Source organism: Pelophylax lessonae (assembly GCF_965119305.1).
Source record: "Pelophylax lessonae genome assembly, chromosome: 2".
Lineage (NCBI taxonomy): Eukaryota > Metazoa > Chordata > Amphibia > Anura > Ranidae > Pelophylax > Pelophylax lessonae.
The window spans coordinates 675,664,163-675,683,426 of NC_138769.1; the positions used below are offsets into that span (position 1 = coordinate 675,664,163).

The window sequence follows — 19,264 nt, forward strand, 5'->3', positions numbered from 1 at the left end:
TGTAACCAGCTATTTATTGATATTTTTGTTTGTGGGTTTAGATATAATGTAACCACCATTTATAGAGTGGGACTGTTTTCCAGAATTTTTCTTTGGATTAATAAGTCTATAACTTCTGTGTTTTTTTTTTGTTTTTTTTAGGGGAAATTTTCAAGTTACTTCCTGTTCCAGAAATAGTGCTCCAAAGAGAATTAAGTGAAAGTGCAAGCAGATGTTTGCAGTGGGAACACAGACAGGGCCAAACTAACCTTTTCAGGTAAGGGCACAGGTCAACATCAGTGACAATAAAGCCCATACATACTGTTCTTCTTTTGGATAGGTTCTCCAGTGAACGGGTCAAAAACTATAGAAGTTCAGCCCCCTTCCCCCACTCCTACATTCCCAAATCATATACAACAAAACCTCACTAATACAGTGGATGTCCAGACAGAACATACCCAGAGAAATAATAGGATTTTTGACTTACCGTAAAATTCATGCAGTGATATCACCTAGCAAATCGCTTAGGGAGCCCAGGGGGATGCTTTGGTCATCCCCACTCTTTAGTGACAATTCTGTCAAAATAGGCGGGGAAAGGAAACACCTTTGCCGCTCTGGGTGGCTTGTGAGTGCAAATGGGAACCTGCGACTCTGTCGCAGCTGCAGCTGCATCCTCCATCTTTAAGGTCTCACGCACAGATACAATCAGTGCTTCCACCAGCGCCTTTTTGTGCGCAGTTGCAGATGTAGAGGAATCGTCCTCAGTGTCTGAGGATTTTGGGCGCGTGGTCGCAGACCTAACAGGTTGACCCACGTCTGCAGTGGCCAAATTAGATTCTGGATCTGATGAGACAGATGAGGGAGGGGAAGGCGGGGGTGCTTTTCGCTAGCCTGTCGCCCGAAAGCAACCTCCACCTGGGACACAAAGTACTCCAGGACCGCCAACAGTGCATCGATGGATGGTTGGAACCCGGAGGGCTGGAGTGGGGAGATATGCTCTAAAGACTCCATGAGTCACCAGGCGAACCCCACAAAAAGTGTAAAACACTGCATTGGGACAACCCCCACCGTGCTGGCAGCAGCACCCAGTCGCCAGGCACAAAGCACCAACCTCAGCAGAGAGGGTGAGGACCCCACCAGACTCACCACCCTGCAGAAATAGGCACCTGCAGCCACCAGGACAATCTGCACTCCATGCGCGGCAATCAGGAAATGAAAAGATCCAGAAGTCAGCATCAGGCTCCCACTATTTTCAATGGCAAACCACCGAAAATGGACGCCGGACTACACAAACATGGCCACCGTGCATTGAGCACACAGGCTACAAGAAAGCAGCAGCCCCACAAGGCTCCCAGGAACCCAGGGGGATCCCTAGGCCTCAAGGACAGGACCAGGCAGAATAGGGGGCCCTGGCAGGAGTGCCCACCAGGTACAACCCCCCCCCCTCACAACTGATCGTGGGGTCGCCGACACTCCATCCCCCCACCTAATGGTCAGCTGAGTGCCAGTTTCAGGGGGGCTTTGCTATTTATTAGCACTGCCCCAAGCAAGATGGCTGCCTAAGGTCACTATGAAACTTATAGAGGCTGTAGGGGGAACATCATTCTTCTTAAGACTCCGCTTCATTCCATGAGGTGGCAGGGTGCAACCTGCTGGGTGGAGTGGAAACTACACCTGCCAATACAGGTTGTTGTGCATTGGCAGCCCAGTTATAATAAATGGCTTGCATTAACACAACGCACCTTAACATGTGCCTTACTGTGTGCGCATTAATGCACCACAATAGAATGCGTACGTTTTCAAAATAAATGAACAAAAGTACCGGAACAAAACATCTTTCGGAAAAGCCTTCAAATGTTTTCACACCTGTTCAGTGCAGTACTGGATATTCAGAACCGTGCCTGCTATCAGTCACACATGATAAAAAACACACACATTAGCATAATAATCTATGGCTTGCAATAAAAACATGGATATGTTTGCGCTGGCCAATCAGAGCACATTCTAATGCAAATATGAAATCAAGCCAGCTGCAGAAATAGAAGATAGCGAGAAGTATGGTCATTACTGGCAGCACACAAATAACAATCAATAAATAAATGGAAGCACGTTGAAACGCACGGAGCCTGAATCAGTGATCAAAAACCATTGGCGTCCGGAGGGAGAATTCTGCATTGCTTACACCTCTGAACCTTGTACATTTATTTCCCAGAGAGCGAGGTTGAGAAATGTTAATTGCCTTGAGATCTTCTTGAAATGTAACATATAGAATATTCATCACGGACGGTGCAGTCTGCAATTTCTCATCTACATGAGAGGAAGTCGGTACAGAACCTGTATTCTCATCTGCTAAATTAATTAATGCAATATCATATCCCATTAGGGGCTGATAACAGCGCACTTGTCAAAATCAATACTGTCCCTTCTGTGCCTGCAGCTACAAGACAGGTCACATGTTCCAGCCAAATTAACCCTCGACGTCCTCGGGAGATTACGCTGACATTGATGCTGCGCTCTCTATAAATAGAATGGTGGGTATTGACTACAAAGGCACACACTTTAAATCCCAGGTAATATAAACCCGCAGTGTGTAAAAAAAAATTAAAAAAAAGCACAACGATGTTTCGCAAAGGACTTTGAAGGATCAAAGAAAGAAAAAACTCAGATGTGCTTTCCATATTTCTTCTTTTGCTTCCATAAGACGGAACTACAGGTGTGGAATCAGAGGTATGGAAAAGCGGCTATTAACAGTGCTCACGTTTTCCAAATCTGAACTCCAAATAGTTATAAAAAACTAGGACAAATAATGAAAGTATGTATTTATTAAAGAGACCCTGTCACCAGACCATTCATGTCAAAAAAAATCTTCACATAGGATTATATGTGTATTTTATTTATGTTATTCACCTGTAAAAGCCTCCCTTGTGTAGACATCTAAAACCCTAAAACTGATGGTTAGGGCTGCATTCTTGGATGTGACGTCAGCAGTCCCAGCAGAGTATGAGATATCACTCAAGTGACACTAAATACAGTGGTGATCGACCGATTTCGTTTTTATTGCCGATACCGATATTTTGGTCATCACATATCAGTATTGGCCGATATTGGCCTATATTTTCGTACATTTTTAAAAAAAAAAATTATTATTTTTTTATTTACAGGTACTCTGTTGGAGGGATCTGGGGGTCTAAAAGACCCCAAACCCCTCCTCTGCACTTAAAAGCATTCAAAACGCCAAGTTTGTCTGTTTTGAATGCTGTCATTTTTTTAAATTTGGCGTTGAGTACCCGGAATTGATGACATCACTTCCGAGTTTTTACATGTAAACCTAATCAGAGCCGAATGCGGCTTTGATTGGCTCCTCGGCGGCCCTGCAGGCTGGTTGTCCAGGTCTTCCGGTGGGACGGGAGACCCGGGCAAGCCGCGGAAGGAGGGGGGAATGTCCCCTCCCGCTACTTGTAATAACAGCCGATCGGCTTCTCAGCCACATCGGTTGTCATTACAAGACAGCCGACCATCGGCAATGGACAGCAGTACCGGGGTGATGCCTCTAGCTGCAGGCATCACTCCGGTACAAGCAATTTCCCGAAATATCGGCAATATCGGTAACCTCAGGGGCCGATTCCGATATATCAGGGAAAGTGCAGATCGGCCCTCAATATATATCAGCTTTGCTGATAATCGGTCGATCCCTAAAATACAGTAGTATTCCCCTTCGCTCCTCCCCTGGCAGCCATATAAAAGGTTATGTAGAGAGGTGAGGGGAGGGGTAGAGGAGCTGGGCCAACGCAGAGAGAAAGTAGAATCTACTAGAGGAGGAGAGGGCTTTGAAGTGCACCGACATTAGAGGAAATTAACTAGTCAATTGTGCTAACAATGTTAAAGGAACATTGCAAGTGAGTAAAAATAATTTACAGGACATACACTGCAAGCGAGCCTTTAAAATGTTATTTTCCTGTGATTCTACTTGCAACTTGAAATTTTCCTTGGTGACAGGATCTCTTTAAATGTATTTTTAAATGCAATTGTTGGTGCACTTTCAGAAAACGCAACAAAACCACCTGATGCAATAGAAGTCTACAGCAAAGTGCAACCCTCACAAAACCCATAGGTATTGTGTTTCCCCGAAAATAAGACCGGGTCTTATATTAATTTTGGCTACAAAAAACACACTAGGGCTTATTTTCAGGGGATGTCTTATTTACGGTATGTACAATGTCGATCTTAAAGTGATTTTAACCCTAAAGTAAATTAATAAATATCCTGATCCTTTAAAGCATGATAGACAGCACAGTGCTTGTGCTGTGTCATTTACCCCTCTCTAGGTTCTAAAGACCTGGAATAATACAATAGAATGTTTAAATAAAAGTTCTCTCCCCCTCTCTCCCTGTCAGCTTAGGAGTCAGCATTAAGACATTATTTAATCTCAAAAATAAACTTTGGATAAAGTCATTGCAACATTATGTAATCGATTTTGTAAAAAGATTATGTAATGTGCAGTGTGGCACCTTTTTGTAACTGAAAATACCTTATTTACAGCGCCGCTGGGTACTCACGTGACCCTCCGGAGCTCTACTTTCCCTCTCCGAATACTGCAGAGGGAGGGGCTGAGATTAAGGATTTTACTAGGGCTTATTTTCGGGGTAGGGCTTATATTGCAGCCATCCCTGAAAATCATGCTAGGTCTTATTTTCGGGGTAGGGCTTATTTTCAGGGAAACAGGGTACACTGAGCTGCATATGCAACTGGGAAAATTGCACCGCAACAGTGTATAAGTACCCTTAACCAGCACCACATGTACTAATAAAAAGCCTTTGATTGATAATATGCAACTCTGTAATCTTTACAACAATAATTTACATTTTTCAAATTGTTACTACGTAAATTGCCACTGCAGTGGGCAGAATTTTAACCTGGAGAGCATTAAGGAGGTCATGTCACCAAACCAGATATCACAATGTCCGTCATGCTCAGCTACTGCTGCTTAGTGAGGAGTGAGTGTAAACGAATCATTAACCAGAGGCCCAAGCACCCTCTAAGTACAAATACCCAGTGCGCTGCACCCCCCCCCCCTTCCCAGTAGCACTACTTGTAACCAGATATAATCAGAGAATGTACCACACAGTAAGAGTAAAAAAATCGAATAATAATAATAAAACCATCGGTCATATCCGAAAAAAAATAAACGTTTATTAACATGGTACTAAATTTGAATCCTTATATCTGGATTTCTAAAAATAATTCTTTACTTTATTTGTCATATAGATACAGTAGCTCTGAAAATAGCTGTCCCTATTCACAACTTATGGTGTGTTATTCCTTCCAGAAGAGATTCATTGCAGGGCTGCTGTAAATTAATTATTATAAGTCCGTCTTGCTTACTTATTCAAGTTTAATACCATCTTTGATTAAGGGAGATGTATAAACTGTATACAAAATACCTTCTGTATTATAAGTAGAGTGACTGCCCATTCATGTGGGATAAAACATTAGGACTATACAGTAGAATACAACATTGACAATATCCATTTGATGAGGCCAGTCCAGTATAACAAGTGAAATAAAAGAAAGATACAACCAATACTTGTACAAAAAAAACAGGAATTCAAGATGTAGGTAGACTCATTATAAGACCATAAGTTCCCATACGTTCAGATAGTAGATTCCATAAATGGTACAGTTATAAGCATAAGACAATATAGTACACCAAAGGTTTGTTGACACTTGCCCATTACACCTACAGTATATGGTGGATTTTCCATTTCCATTCTAAATTCATGGATATTAACATTGAGTTGACCTACAAACTGTGAAGGGTTTTCACAAGATATTGGAGTGGGTATGAGCCACTTCAGCCAAGAGAGTATTTTGTAGGTCAGGCATTTTTGTTGGGTGAGAAGACCTGCCCCACAATCTACATTTGCAATCATCTCAAAGTTGGTTGGTCAGGTTAAATTCCAACACATCAAACCTGTCAAACCATGTTTTGTTGAGCTTGCTTTGTGCCCCTGATTTTACCAGTTTGGATAGGTGGTCACATACTTTTGACTATATAGTAAATAGTCCCACAGATGGTATGGAATTTGTCACAACCTTTGATGTAGCACTTAAAGTTGTTTTTCTCATCACTTACAATAATTTTAGGTATCTCTGCTGTGAAAGATTCATAATTGAATACTAAAGAGGTATCAATATAAAAAGAGGTAGCACTACAAAAACCATAAAACACGTTTACCAATGAGCAAATTTAAAAAGGTCTACCATGTCCATTGGTGGGAGAATCATGAAAATTAAGCACTTAGTTTGCCAAATCCAATTTAAATATTCAAATATTTCATAGCCTTCTAAAATCTGATGATCAAATACCTGAAATGTAATCCTTAGACCTGGTCTAAACCAAGTTCCTCCATATAAGTGCATGTTCTTTAGAAGCATGCAATTCTGTTCATGCACAGCAGAACAAACATTTTCAAACCTTCTTATACAGCTGAGAAGTTATGTCTGCCTCCCAGACACTCCATATTCAACCATCAACTGCCACTGCTCAATTTGTACAACTGCACAGCAGGGAAAAGGCAGTCCCAACATTTTAGTCAGAATCTTAAGGACCATACACACTATAAGATTTTCTGAAGACTTTTTCCTTCAGATTTACCTTTTCTATGTAGTGCAAGGGCCTGCCAGATTGCATACAAATTGAAAGTGTTTAGGTTTGACCTCATATTTTATGGTTTTGGTAAATCTAAAGGAAAAAGTCTTCGGAAAATCTTATAGTGTGTATGGTCCATTACACTCTCCAGTCAAAAGCTCCAAATCAATATTTCCTTATGATATTGGATTCTGCACATTTTTTTGCAAAGTATTAAAGTATAACCCAAGCCAATATTGTTTTTAATGTTTTAGAAGTTTTTAATGCTGCCTTTGCCTCTTTTGGTGATTTCCTCTCACTTTTTGTCCCAGTAGTCGTTCCAATGTGAGTAAAGGAATTCTACAACAGGGGCACAGCAATAATTTGGCAGGAGTTACACTTTTAAAAGATAAGAAACATCTGAGTCTGCAGTAAAATACATTTTGCACCAACAACATTTTCACAGACTTTCCACCACTATCCAACAGCAGTTATGGAGGTCTTTACTGTACATGACTAAACAGTTTAATAGGCACCAGAGCTGTATTGGGACTGAAATACAGTAGGTGGTGCGGAGCAGCAACTTCTCTCGAAGTCCAAGCACTACAAGTCCAGAAAAAATATGCATAATTCATACCTGACCAATCCCTGTGGAAGAGGAGAATCACTGTAGTAGCCACCGCTACTACAGTGGTCCTCACTGACTTTAAGACTCCATATCATCCCACATCCACTCCTCAAATTCTGGACTTCTGTGTGTCCCTCCTACTCACCTACACTCAATTAGAGAAGATCTTTCCCTGCTATGCCCCAAAAATCCCCAAAAGAATCATCTTCTCCAAACTCATTCAAATCAAATCTAAAACATTTTTTAAGACAAGCTTTCACGTAATTCTTGCTTTTTTTTCTCTGTTTTACCCTGTGTATTTCTTGTGTTTTTGTTTCTCTTGTCTTTGTAAAGTGCTTGAGGAAGCAGTTGAACCTGTAAAGGCACTATATAAAATAAAGTTTAATAATAATAATAATAATAATAATAAGTATTATTATTATTATTATTATTATTATTATTATTTTAAGTGACTGCTCTTCAGCATAGTAACCACAGTTAAGCATGGGTGGCATGCAATTAACTTTTTATGTTACTCAATTAATACAAGGCATACGCTGATTGGATGAGATGGAGATTGTGATGTCACCAGCCCTCAACCCACCTCTCCCAATCAGAGAAAACTTTGCATATATTGAAGAAATTAAAAATGTTCTCTAAATAGCACGTGTACCATGTGAGCAACCTCCGGAAGATACTATGCAGTAGGGCAGCCGTTTGGCATGGGATCCTGAAGACAACGAGGATTACTGTAGTAGTGACAGCTACTTAGTGATTCTTCACTTTCACAGGGATCAGCCAGGTATGGAATATGCACTTACATTCATCCAAACATGACCAGTGCAACTATGAAAAAAATATACCTGGAATTCAGCCTTATGCTTTTATTTCAGCGGGTCACATAAAAAAGAACATCAGCGCCAGGCATGTGTCAGAAAATCCTGGCCTTCATTTTTTGGTATAAAATAAAGTCTAGAAGTCCACAAGTTTGGATGCTGGCTTTTTTGGACTTGTAGTACAGGCACCAGAATTGACCCAGCGCACTAGGTCTTGGTAACATACCTGGTAAGACAAGCCCCTTCTCTTCTCTGCTATACAAGTCTGAGTAATACATGTGTACAGAGGGGTGTGGCTGTTACTCAGCTATGAAACATGTGTACAGAGGGGTGTGGCTGTTACTCAGCTATGAAAGCACAGAGCTCTGGAGTCCAAGCAACACTTTCACTGACAGAAAAAGGTATTCTGAAGCTCCACTCTAAGATGCTGTCTGAATTTACCCATGCAGTTGGGCCCCTGTGGCAATGCAAGGGTTAAATAATCATTTGGCTAGGAGGGTAAGGAAAAAAATGAAATACTTACCTTAATCCTCACATTCACAGCCTTCCTCCTCTGTACCGCTGGTCCACTGAAGCCTCTTCTCTTCACTTCCTAGCCACTTGCCTGCCAGGCCAATTCTGACACTTCTCACATGTATGTAAATATATATATATATATTTCATATATATATATTATATATTACATACATGTAAAAATCAGCATTATTTTGCAAGAACATCACTTATGACCTCCAAACGTTATATATATATATATATATTAATATATATATATATATATATATATATATATATATATATATATATATATATATATATATATATATATATATAAAATAATCTTTTATGTCACACAGTATTTGCACAGCGATTTTTAAACTAAATTTATTTGGGGAAAAATAAACACTTTAATTAATTTTAATGCTTACAAATACTATATATATTACCCAATGTTTTGATAAGATATAAACAATGATGTTACATCGAGTAAATATCTAACATGTCAGACTTTAAAATTGCGTATGCCTGCGGAAAGGCACCAAACCACAGTACCTAAAAACCTTTATAGGCAATGCTTTAAAAGTCTTTACAGGTTACCATTTCAGAGTAAACACATGTAGCGATTGTTGGCCGTAAATATTCGGCCGCCGACCGATCGGCCGATTGCCGGCTTGTTAGTATGATGCTTCCGACAACCGACTGCGACTTTTCGGCCGAACAGAATCTGGTGTGCAGGCATTAAAATTTTTGTTGGCCAACACCAGAACGGCCGATTGTTCGCCAGTCAGTACAGAATTCGGCCGACAAACAGCACATTAGCTAGACTCGGCATGCTCAGAAAAGAAAAAACACACGGAAAGTTAACCATCACATGACATCACTTCTGCAGTCGGCTGTTGTTGGCCGACAAAATTCATGTGCAGTCTTTTGCAGTTTTCAGCCGACAGGACAGCACCGGACAAAAGACGGCCGATCGTTCGACCGACATTCGCTACGTGTGTACGGGGCTTTACCCAGGACATCTAGTGCTAAAATGATTGCTCTCGCTCCGACGTTTACAGCTCACATGTGTGGTGCGATCACCGTTTATATATTCGTGTGGAATTTACGCATGCGTTCACAAGTGCGTGTGAGCACATGGGACAGGGGCACTTTAAAACATTATTTTATTTTTATTTATTTTAATTTTCTTTATTATTATTTATTTTTATTTTAAAAATAAATTACACTGTCCTTTAATCTTTTTTTTTTTTTTCAACTTTATTGCTATCACAAGGGATGAACAATATCCTTTGAGATAGCATGGGTCGTGACCGGTCCTTTTTATGGGAAGACCTGGGGTCTTTTAGATCCCAGATGTCTCCCTCGACCTCCAAAGCATCTGATGAAACTGAATTTGGTTTGATCAGATGCTTGCAGAAGCTGGTAAGGACTTATAAACATCAAACCAAAACTGGAAGTGACGAAATTGCTTCTGGTTTCTGACATCCGAGAAGAGGGGTGGGAACTTGATTTCCTTCCACTCTTCCTGGGGAATGTGAGGAAGCAGCTGCATCATTACCAGGCTCCCCGATCAGATGGAAGACCCCGGAAACAGCAGCAGCGGTGTGAGAAGGGGGAACCCTCCTTTGCCGCCTGTTGAAGTGATGGAGTGGCTGCACAGCCGCTCAAAACACTTCCACATTAAAGAGCATCAGTTTTTGAAAATCGTGATACCGGGATGATGCCATGCAGCATCCTCAGCATAACCACTTCAGACCATATGATGTCCTCCCAGGGAGAAGTGGTTAGAGAGGTGCAGCCCTCTGACGTCATCATGTACAATGCAGGACCAGCAGGAGGGAGAGCAAGGGAGAGTGGGGAATATGGAAAAAATTTGTAAGGATTCCTTCCCCCCTAGCCAAATGAGCATTGCAGGGGACCCCGCTGCAGGGGTATATTTACCAACAGTCTGGAGTGGGGCGTTAAGGCATATTCGAGCACAATCAGTCACACATTATAACATGCCGGGGTACAGGAGTACCGTATAAAGAGATAAAATAAAAAAGCATGAGACTACATTTAAATCTCAACCTTCATTTACATAGAATTTCATGGCTGTTTATATATCACACAACAAATTACCATTTATATAACAGAATAACAGATAAAACACATCCCCAAGCAAGGAGAAAAATAACCCATCGAGGTAGACAATTTAAATGAATGAATTAAATATGAAAAACAAATGCAGATCCACCATTCCAGAGCTAAAAAAAAAAAAAATACTTTGTATAGTTTATCACCTTTTGACGTGCAAGGAAAATAGTTTGGAACCATTGTTTTTACCTGATAGACATCCCACCATGACTGACAGAAAGAAAAAGAGTTTCCATGGCAACGCCATCCTTGGTCACTAGGGTCTGGAGTCCCTGTTTGTGTGATTGTTAGCAGTTTTGACGTTCCTTCATTAAGGCTCAGCCTGTTGAGACAGGAGAGAGGTCTCGGTTAGGGAGAATGAAATACAAGAAGCACATCTGGCAATAATATGATAGGCAAATCAACGGACAGTGCAGGGCCCTAAAGCAATTAAAAGCCTGATACTATAAGCACTTAACGACAAATGCGAGCTGACACGTGGAAATGAGAGACGTGATTAAAGACCCGGAGAACCGCTGAAGTTTATTACCTGTGAACATTTGTAAAAGATATTAATATTGTGTGCCCTCTCTGCCGGTATGATACAAATGGGCAATAGGCTTGGTTTAGAAATACAACTACGTGATTGAAGACATGGCAGAAATGACCTAGGGAACTTGTGCTTTACCCACACAGGTTAACCAACTCAACACCAACATGTTACATCCCTTTCCTGTTCAGAGAATTTTTCTGTTTTTAGTGTTATGATAGTTTGGCTGACAAATACACAGTAATGCAATAGTGTACCCAGATAGTGCTTTTGGTGAGCCCCCACACACACTGCAAGGGTTAAATGCTCATTCAGTTTGGGATTTGGATGGCAAACCTTGGCACCCCAGATGTTTTGGAACTACATTTCCCATGATGCTCAACTACACTGCAGAGTGCATGATCATCATGGGAAATGTAGTTCAAAAACATCTGGGGTGCCAGGGTTCACCATCACTGGTCTAGGGGGTTGTAGAATAGGCTGTATTCCTTACTCCAGCAGGCTTGCTCGATCCCTGAAACCAGTCCTCTGCAGCCCCCTCTGTAAGCTGCTCCTTGCTACAATTGAGCACTACCCCTCCACCATGTACAACACAGGGGTGATAGCTTTGCACTCTACATAATGGCATTCATACTCCACTCACAGACCAAAGCTTGAAATAGAGGAAAGCACTGGAGAATGCCAGAGGAGGGAGTCATGTAAGCAATATAGCCTCTTCTGTCACGCCCTGGACTTAAAAGGATAGTTCACCTTTACAAAAAACATACCTACACAGGTAAGGGATGTTTGTAGATTAAAACAAACTGTGCAGCTCTGACTAAAGATGAATAATACCCTTTCTATAGGTGTAGGCCATTTACATACGTTATGAAACCTGACTGGAATACTCCCAGGATGTTCCTAAGCACTCCCAGGAAGTTGCTAAGTGAGGCCTAGTCATCACTGCCACCTCTGCACTGGCACCTCTGAGATGCACAGCAGTCACTTTTTCTGGTTCTATATCTGGTCCTTCATGTAAGGGAAGTTTAGTAAATATATAATATATGAATAATATTACTCATTTCCAGACATGTAAGATCTACATATTTGCTGTTGCTCTTTTTCTTCTTTTATTTATTTAGGTTTGTTTTCACCATATTTTCCCCTTAAGAAGGCAAATTTTTAGTCAAAACGTGTTGGGAAATAATCAGAGCATTGATTACCAGTGCAGACCCTTAGGGGGGGGGGTGCCACTAGAACCACCAGGGATGCCCACCCATGACCGAGGGATGCCCACCCATGACCCCACGGATGCCCACCATGGCCACCAGGGATGGCAATCAGGGCTCAGGGAGCCCGTCAGTGCCCTCCCCATCAGTGCTGCCCACCAGTGCCCTCCCCATGAGTGCTGCCCACCAGTGCCCATCATTGCCATCAATCAGTGCATACCACCAATGCCCATTATTGCCCACCAGTGCTGCCTATCAGTGCCCATCAGTGCCGATCAGTGCCGCTTATCAGTGCCCATCAGTGCCCAGCACTGCCACCTATCAGTGCCCACCAATGCTGCATATCAGTGCTACCTATCAGTGCCACATATCAGTGCCGCATATCAGTGCCACCCCATCAGTGCCACCCCATCAGTGCCTCCTCATCAGTGCCTGTCAGTGCGGCCTCATCAGTTTAGGAAAAAACGTATCTATTTACAAAATTTTATAACATAAACAAAAAACATTTTTTTTTTCAAATTTTTCGGTGCTTTTTTTATTTGTTTAGCAAAAAAGAAAAAACATTGCGGAGGCCTCCATCTCACTGCGGTTTCACCCTGCGGTCCAAGCCTCCATCTCACTGCCGTGACAACCCCCACTTCCTGCCAGACAGGAAGAGGAAGAGAGGAGATGAACACAGACCTACAGTGGTGACTCTAAGCCCCCAGCCTCCACACGGACACCTGAAGGACCCATCTTATCTGCCTATACTTACCTTGATTACCTCCAGGATATTGCTGAAAATTTTGTAATGTGGAAGGCCAAATTGTTCAAGTCTTGTGAACAAGGTGTCATATGGAAGTTTTCATGTGAAGTCTCACTTTGTATGGACCTGAGAAGATTGGCTTCACAGGGGATCAGCTCTCCCCTCTCCATGAAGAGCAAAAAACTTCACAACTGAACTCTGCCTCTGAGCTCAGCCTTGGGAAGAACTAGAAGCCCCAAATCCCTTTCCCTTGTGTGGAAGCAGAGCCTCCTCTCTGCCTGAACTTTTTTAGGCAATTCTTCTCCAGCTTCGCCTTCCTTCGCTCAACCAGCTGAACAGACAGCCATCCAGAGATTGCCTGGAGGACCTGAGAATCTTCTTCTAGACAGGGCCGAGCCTTATGGTCTGAGCTGGTGTGATGCCCGGTGTGGATGACACGGATCAGTGACTAACTTTATAGGCTTTATTGCTCAAACACGAAAGTGGGTTGGGCCACAGCATCTGGTGAGTGGACATTTCTCCTCCCCCCCTTGGAGCACGGTGGTGGTGGTGACCCTCTTGAGAACTACACCAGTATATCTAATTACCCCAGGAGATGTATTGAAGGATCATGGACTGATTTATGTCAATATGTTTATTTCCTGATGCTAGTGTGACATCTGTGTAACAGTTGGACCTTGTGTAGTCCTACTAGTTGTATTTTCATACAATATGTTTATGGCACTTTCTTTTTGCTAAGTTTGCGCTACTGGTATATTTAGAGGTATTGTTGAATATCTGCTGTTTATCCATTGTGCACATTTTTTGAGGTTAAGTAGCTGCATTGCCATTTTATATCATAGTGATTGGTCTTCATTTAGCGCTTGGGTTAGCTTATTATAGGTTTCGGTGGGCATATAGGCTTTCTTTTTCAAGGACAGATGTATGTAAAATTATGTAAAGTATGTAAAATTATGTAAAGTATGTAAAATTTCTGTGCAAATTGCTAGTGCTAAATAAATACCTGTAATAAATAAATATTTGAAATGGCATTTTGACATATTTTTTTGAAGCAAATGGCATTTTCACATATTTGTTGTGTTTTAATTATATCTAGAAGCATAAAGAAATTTTAGGAAGCTGTCAAAGCTGTATTTACTGAAAATATGTTTCTTCCTACGCACACAGTTGTCTCCTGCACACTGAATTATTTGCAGACAGATTCTCTTCAGCCTTAAGGTCACCATAGTTGTTAAAGAGGAGATATATGAAGACCCAAACTGACATCTCTATGAAGTTTCTTAGGGATTTCTAAGCCTGCATTTGGATGCCCACGGAGCAGGGAGGGAGAGCACATTACAGCCCCAGTGCTGGCATATCTTAGGGTGGCAAAAAACACCAATGGCCTAAAGTATTAAAGAGGACCTAGCATCAAATAAATATTTTCTTTATGTTAGCTTTCTTTGTTAACATATTTTAGTTTTCTTTATATTTCCCGGTAGAGGGCTGCGCTGAATTTGATAAAACACAGTGGACCAACACCAGCAGATGACATGGCTCCCCAAATCATCACAGACTATGGAAAAGTTTGCATTTCATTTGGAAATCAAGAGTCTGGAGGAAGAGTGGAGAGATTCATAATCCAAGTTGCATGAGGTCCAGTGTGAAGTTTCCACAGTCTATGATGATTTGGGGAGCCATGTAATCTGCTGGTGTTGGTCCACTGTGTTTTATCAAATCCAAAGTCAGCGCAGCCCTCTAGCAGGAAATTCTAGAGCACTTCATGCTTCCCTCTGCTGACCAGCTTTATGGAGATGCTGATTTATTTTTTCAGCAGGACTTGGCACCTGCCCACACTGCCAAAAGTACCAGTACCTGGTCATAGGATTATGATATCACTGTGCTTGATTGGCCAGCAAACCCGCCTGACCAAAACCCCATAGAGAATCGGTGGGGTATTGTCAAGAGGAAGATGAGAGACATCAGACCCAACAATGCAGATGAACTGAAGGCTGCTATCAAAGCAACCTGGGCTTCCATAACACCTCAGCAGCGCCACAGGCTGATCGCCTCCATGCCCCACCAAATTGATGCAGTAATTCATGCAAAAAGAGCCCCGAGTGCATACTATTCTGTACATGGACATAATTTTCAGTAAGTCAAAATTTTTTAACCACTTCCGCACTGCTCACTAGAGCTGTACTGCGGCAAAGTGGCTCAATAACGTCTGGCGACGTAGTACTACGTTGCCAGACATTCCCCTCTCTCGCCGGAGGCTCGCTCCCGCTGTATTCAGTCACAGCGGGAGTTGGGCCAGGTCGAGGATCGTCGGGGAATCGAGTGTGGAGATCCGCCCGCTTGTGTAAACAAAGCGGGCGGATCTCCTAAGTGACAGGCAGGGACAGATTGCAGGGTTCAGCATAGCTGAACATGGGATCTGTCCTTCTGTCACTCAGTCACCTCCCCCCACACACGTCAGTAAGCACCAGGCATTCATTAACCCCTTGATCACCAATAAAAGTTAACCCCTTCCCTGCCAGTGTCATTTTTACAGTAACAGTGCATATTTATAGCACTGATTACTGTAGTAATGTCACTGGTACCCCCAAAAGTGTCAAAAATGTCAGTCAGGGGTCCGATCTGTCCGCCGCAATGTCGCAGTCCCACAAAAAAAATCGCAGATCGCCGCCATTACTCGTTAAAAAAAAACACCAAAAATTACATAAATCTTTCCCTTAGTTAGTAAACGCAATAACTTTTGCGCAAACCAATCAAAATATGCCTATTGCGATTTTTTTTTTACCAAACATAGGTAACAGAAAACAAATTGGCCAAAAATTTAAAAAAATTTTGATTTTTACATTTTTTTGGGGGGAATTTCATATAAAAAAATGTGAAAAATATTGTTATTTTTCAAAATTTACGCTCTTTTTTTGTTTATAGTGCAAAAAGTAAAAAACGCACAGGTGATCAAATACCACCAAAAGAAAGCTCTATTTGTGGGAAAAAAAGGACGTAAATTTAGTTTGGGTACGGCATCGCACGACCGCGCAATTGTCCATTCAATTTGCACAGTGCTGAATCGCAAAAAGTGGCCCAGACGTAAGGCAGCAAAATCCTCCGGTGGTAAAGTGGTTAATTAAAAGTTATTTTTTTTTTTTAATGGTCTTATGTAATATTCTAATTTTCTGACACACTGAATTTTGGGTTTTCACTAACTGTAAGCCAAAATCATCAAAATAAAAGATGCATGTAACGCATCTATATATAATATATGAGTTTCACTTTTTGAATTGAATTACTGAAATAAATTAACATTTAGATGATATTCTAATTTTATAAGATGCACCTGTACTTTGATACAGCGTGTTAGCGATTAACACTTACTCTTACAGAAAATGAAAATGTTGAATGTTACAATTATGTTTTGTTGGATTAAATGGCACAATAATGTATAAATACCCAGGTATAAGAGTCCCTAAAGGATTAGAAGTTTAGCTGAGCGCGTCTATTAAAGAAGAAGTGCCTTAATCCTAACACTAGCTGTCATCAAATATTGCAGAATACCAGCCAGTCAAGAGGAGAATAGAATCATTTAGCAGGCAGAGTTTATGGCTGGCAGCTGAATGACAGCAATGCCTAATATATTGGAAATATCCATTGAAAACATTTTATATGTATACTCTTACTCTTTTTTTTCAGTATTGGATAGAGTGCAAAATATTTAACTAAATTCTGATTTCATTTTTTTCCCTTTTTTTTGTCCCCATTGGGAGAATATTCCTACACTTTTTGTCCCTGTGACTCCTGTACAAAAAAAAAGGTTTTCCCTGTGACAGGTAGGCACACAGCAATAAAAAATAAATACATAAAAAAATGTAACCCTCCACCCCCTCATATCCTATCTTCATCAAAAATGTCTATGTGTGGCATTTTGTTATTTATCACACACGTTCCTTGGAGCCCCAGGAGGCAGTATTCTATGTTGTCCTGTCTAAGTGCTGACTAAGCGATATAAGGAAATATTATTCATCCGACTGGCTCCTGCTAGCTACATGCTTTGATTTAACGGCTATTTCAATGTTTCTGACATATTTAGGGTATAACATTAAACATTATGCCAAAAAACAAAAAAAAACCCTGGGCGATTTATGCCGATTGTAGGGTTTTTTACAAACTTTGTCGCAGGTTCCTGCCTTTTTCTGCACTGAAGAAAAACAGTTTGTTTCACCAGATTGATTTGCAGATTGGTTTTGAATAGGGGAATCTGGTTCATTATAATCATCTGGTGCACTCTCAGTGGTCTGGTGAAAATAGTTGCATCGTCTGCATCCCATTAGAAGTATTTAACCCTTTGGGAATATCTTACTAAAACCAAATTTTCTATAGCAGGAGGTGCCTAAAATGTTCCTAGAATATTGGTGCAGACTTCTGGGAAAATCAATAAGCCAATCGCACAATGAGGAAATTACATTTCTTGGGAAGTTCCAGACACCAACTGTATACAGAAGGCCTCCAGGTTGCCATATTGTACTGAATTTTAATCTCTTTATGCTGGTCGCACGCATATATTGGCCGCTCGGTGGGTGGGCTTTAATGCCAAGTGGCCGCATATATGCGGCCCTGTTAAAACAACTTACTGTGCTGAGAGTACGCTCCCTGCACTATAGCCAGCAGGGATCGGTAAGCTCCGATGCATACTAGCGATCAGGAGCTTTCCTATCATGTGACCCCTGTGCCATTCAATCACAGAGGTCACATGGCCCAAATGCCCGCCTCCCAGCTTTAATAACTCTTAAAGTGGCAGGCGTGCCTTGGAGTTAAAGAAAATTAAAGGGGCTGCAAATTGAAAAGTAAAGACAATTATTTATATATATATATATATATATATATATATATATACAGTGGGTATAGAAAAGAATCACCCCACTTTTAAATAATCACATTTTGTTGCTTTGCAGCCTGAAATGAAGCCAGTTTTTGTTTTATCCAGCTGTATTTACTCTGTGCAACTTATAACATCCAAGTGAAAGATATAACAACAACATATCAGAAAAACATAAAAACAGTTCAAAAACAGATTCACTGAGTTGGAAAAAGGACCACCCCCTCCTAAAAATGACATATAAACCTTATCACCTTCTCAATGGCACACAAAGCCATTTACCTTTCAACTGTGACCAGCTGTGGTCATTTTGATTAGCTCAGCATGAAAAGAGCTTTCCTGTAGCATTTCAGTCCCTGATAGTGCAACTGAAGCAAACAATCAACTATGGGTGGCAAGCCACTATGTGTGAGTTACTCATTAGGCTCCATGCACACTAGTGCAACTCCAAAGTCGCACAATTTCGAGTGTGACTTTAATAAGGCTTTGATACGACTTTACACTCTCTGGCAAATAAGTTGCATAAAAGTTGCATCAAAGTAGTGCAGGAACATTTTACATGTCGCATAGATCAGAACTGGTGCCACTAAAATCAATGTGTTGCGACTTGTCATGCGACTTTATGTGTCCAAAGTCGCATGACAAGTTGCACTAGTGTGAACAGAGACTTACCCAGACATTGATTGGAAATGATGGTGTGCATCATGTAGATGATTGCTTCTGGTATATAGAATTCTTCCAGGAAGGACTTTCTTTGCAGCTCAGACAAGCGTGACTGAATGCTGAAGGATGTGAAAAGGTGCATCACAATCTATGTCCTTTAGAATCCCTCATCATTCACCATGTCCACCAATCAATAAAACACCAAACTTTGCATGGTACATTTTTCTTAGCCCCCAAAAACCTATTCCTACATAGGAAGGGTTAGTTGGTTGTGCCAACCCTCCCAGGCCTTCTCTGGTAATACAGCATGTCCTCCATTTTTAAAGAGTTACAATAGTTCACCTTAGTAAGTTCACCATTTCAGAAAAATTGGAAAGATAAACTAACATCCTACACACTCCCTACCACCCAGGTTCCAATTGCACTTCTGTTCTCCGTTTCAGGGACCAATCAGGCCCAAATTTTTGCGTGAGTTTGTACCTGAAACAGAGCCAAAGATGCACAGGACCCCTGTGTGGCCGCCCCGGAGATGTGTGAACCGGCTCCATTGAGAGCCAGGCACACTCTC

At 41.3% G+C, this 19,264-nt stretch overlaps 1 protein-coding gene across 3 annotated transcripts in view; it reads right to left on the reverse strand.

Moving 5' to 3' along the window:
* The window catches only part of CNTN5 (contactin 5), a 2,223,160-nt gene that overhangs the window by 1,026,973 nt on the left and 1,176,923 nt on the right, over positions 1 to 19,264 (reverse strand). For all 3 annotated transcript variants that reach the window (XM_082244684.1, XM_082244682.1, XM_082244683.1), the window contains one exon: positions 10,877 to 11,009. In XM_082244684.1, the coding sequence (XP_082100810.1) occupies positions 10,877 to 10,934 (58 nt within the window). In that variant the 5' untranslated portion in view covers positions 10,935 to 11,009. The remainder of the gene's footprint in view (positions 1 to 10,876; positions 11,010 to 19,264) is intronic.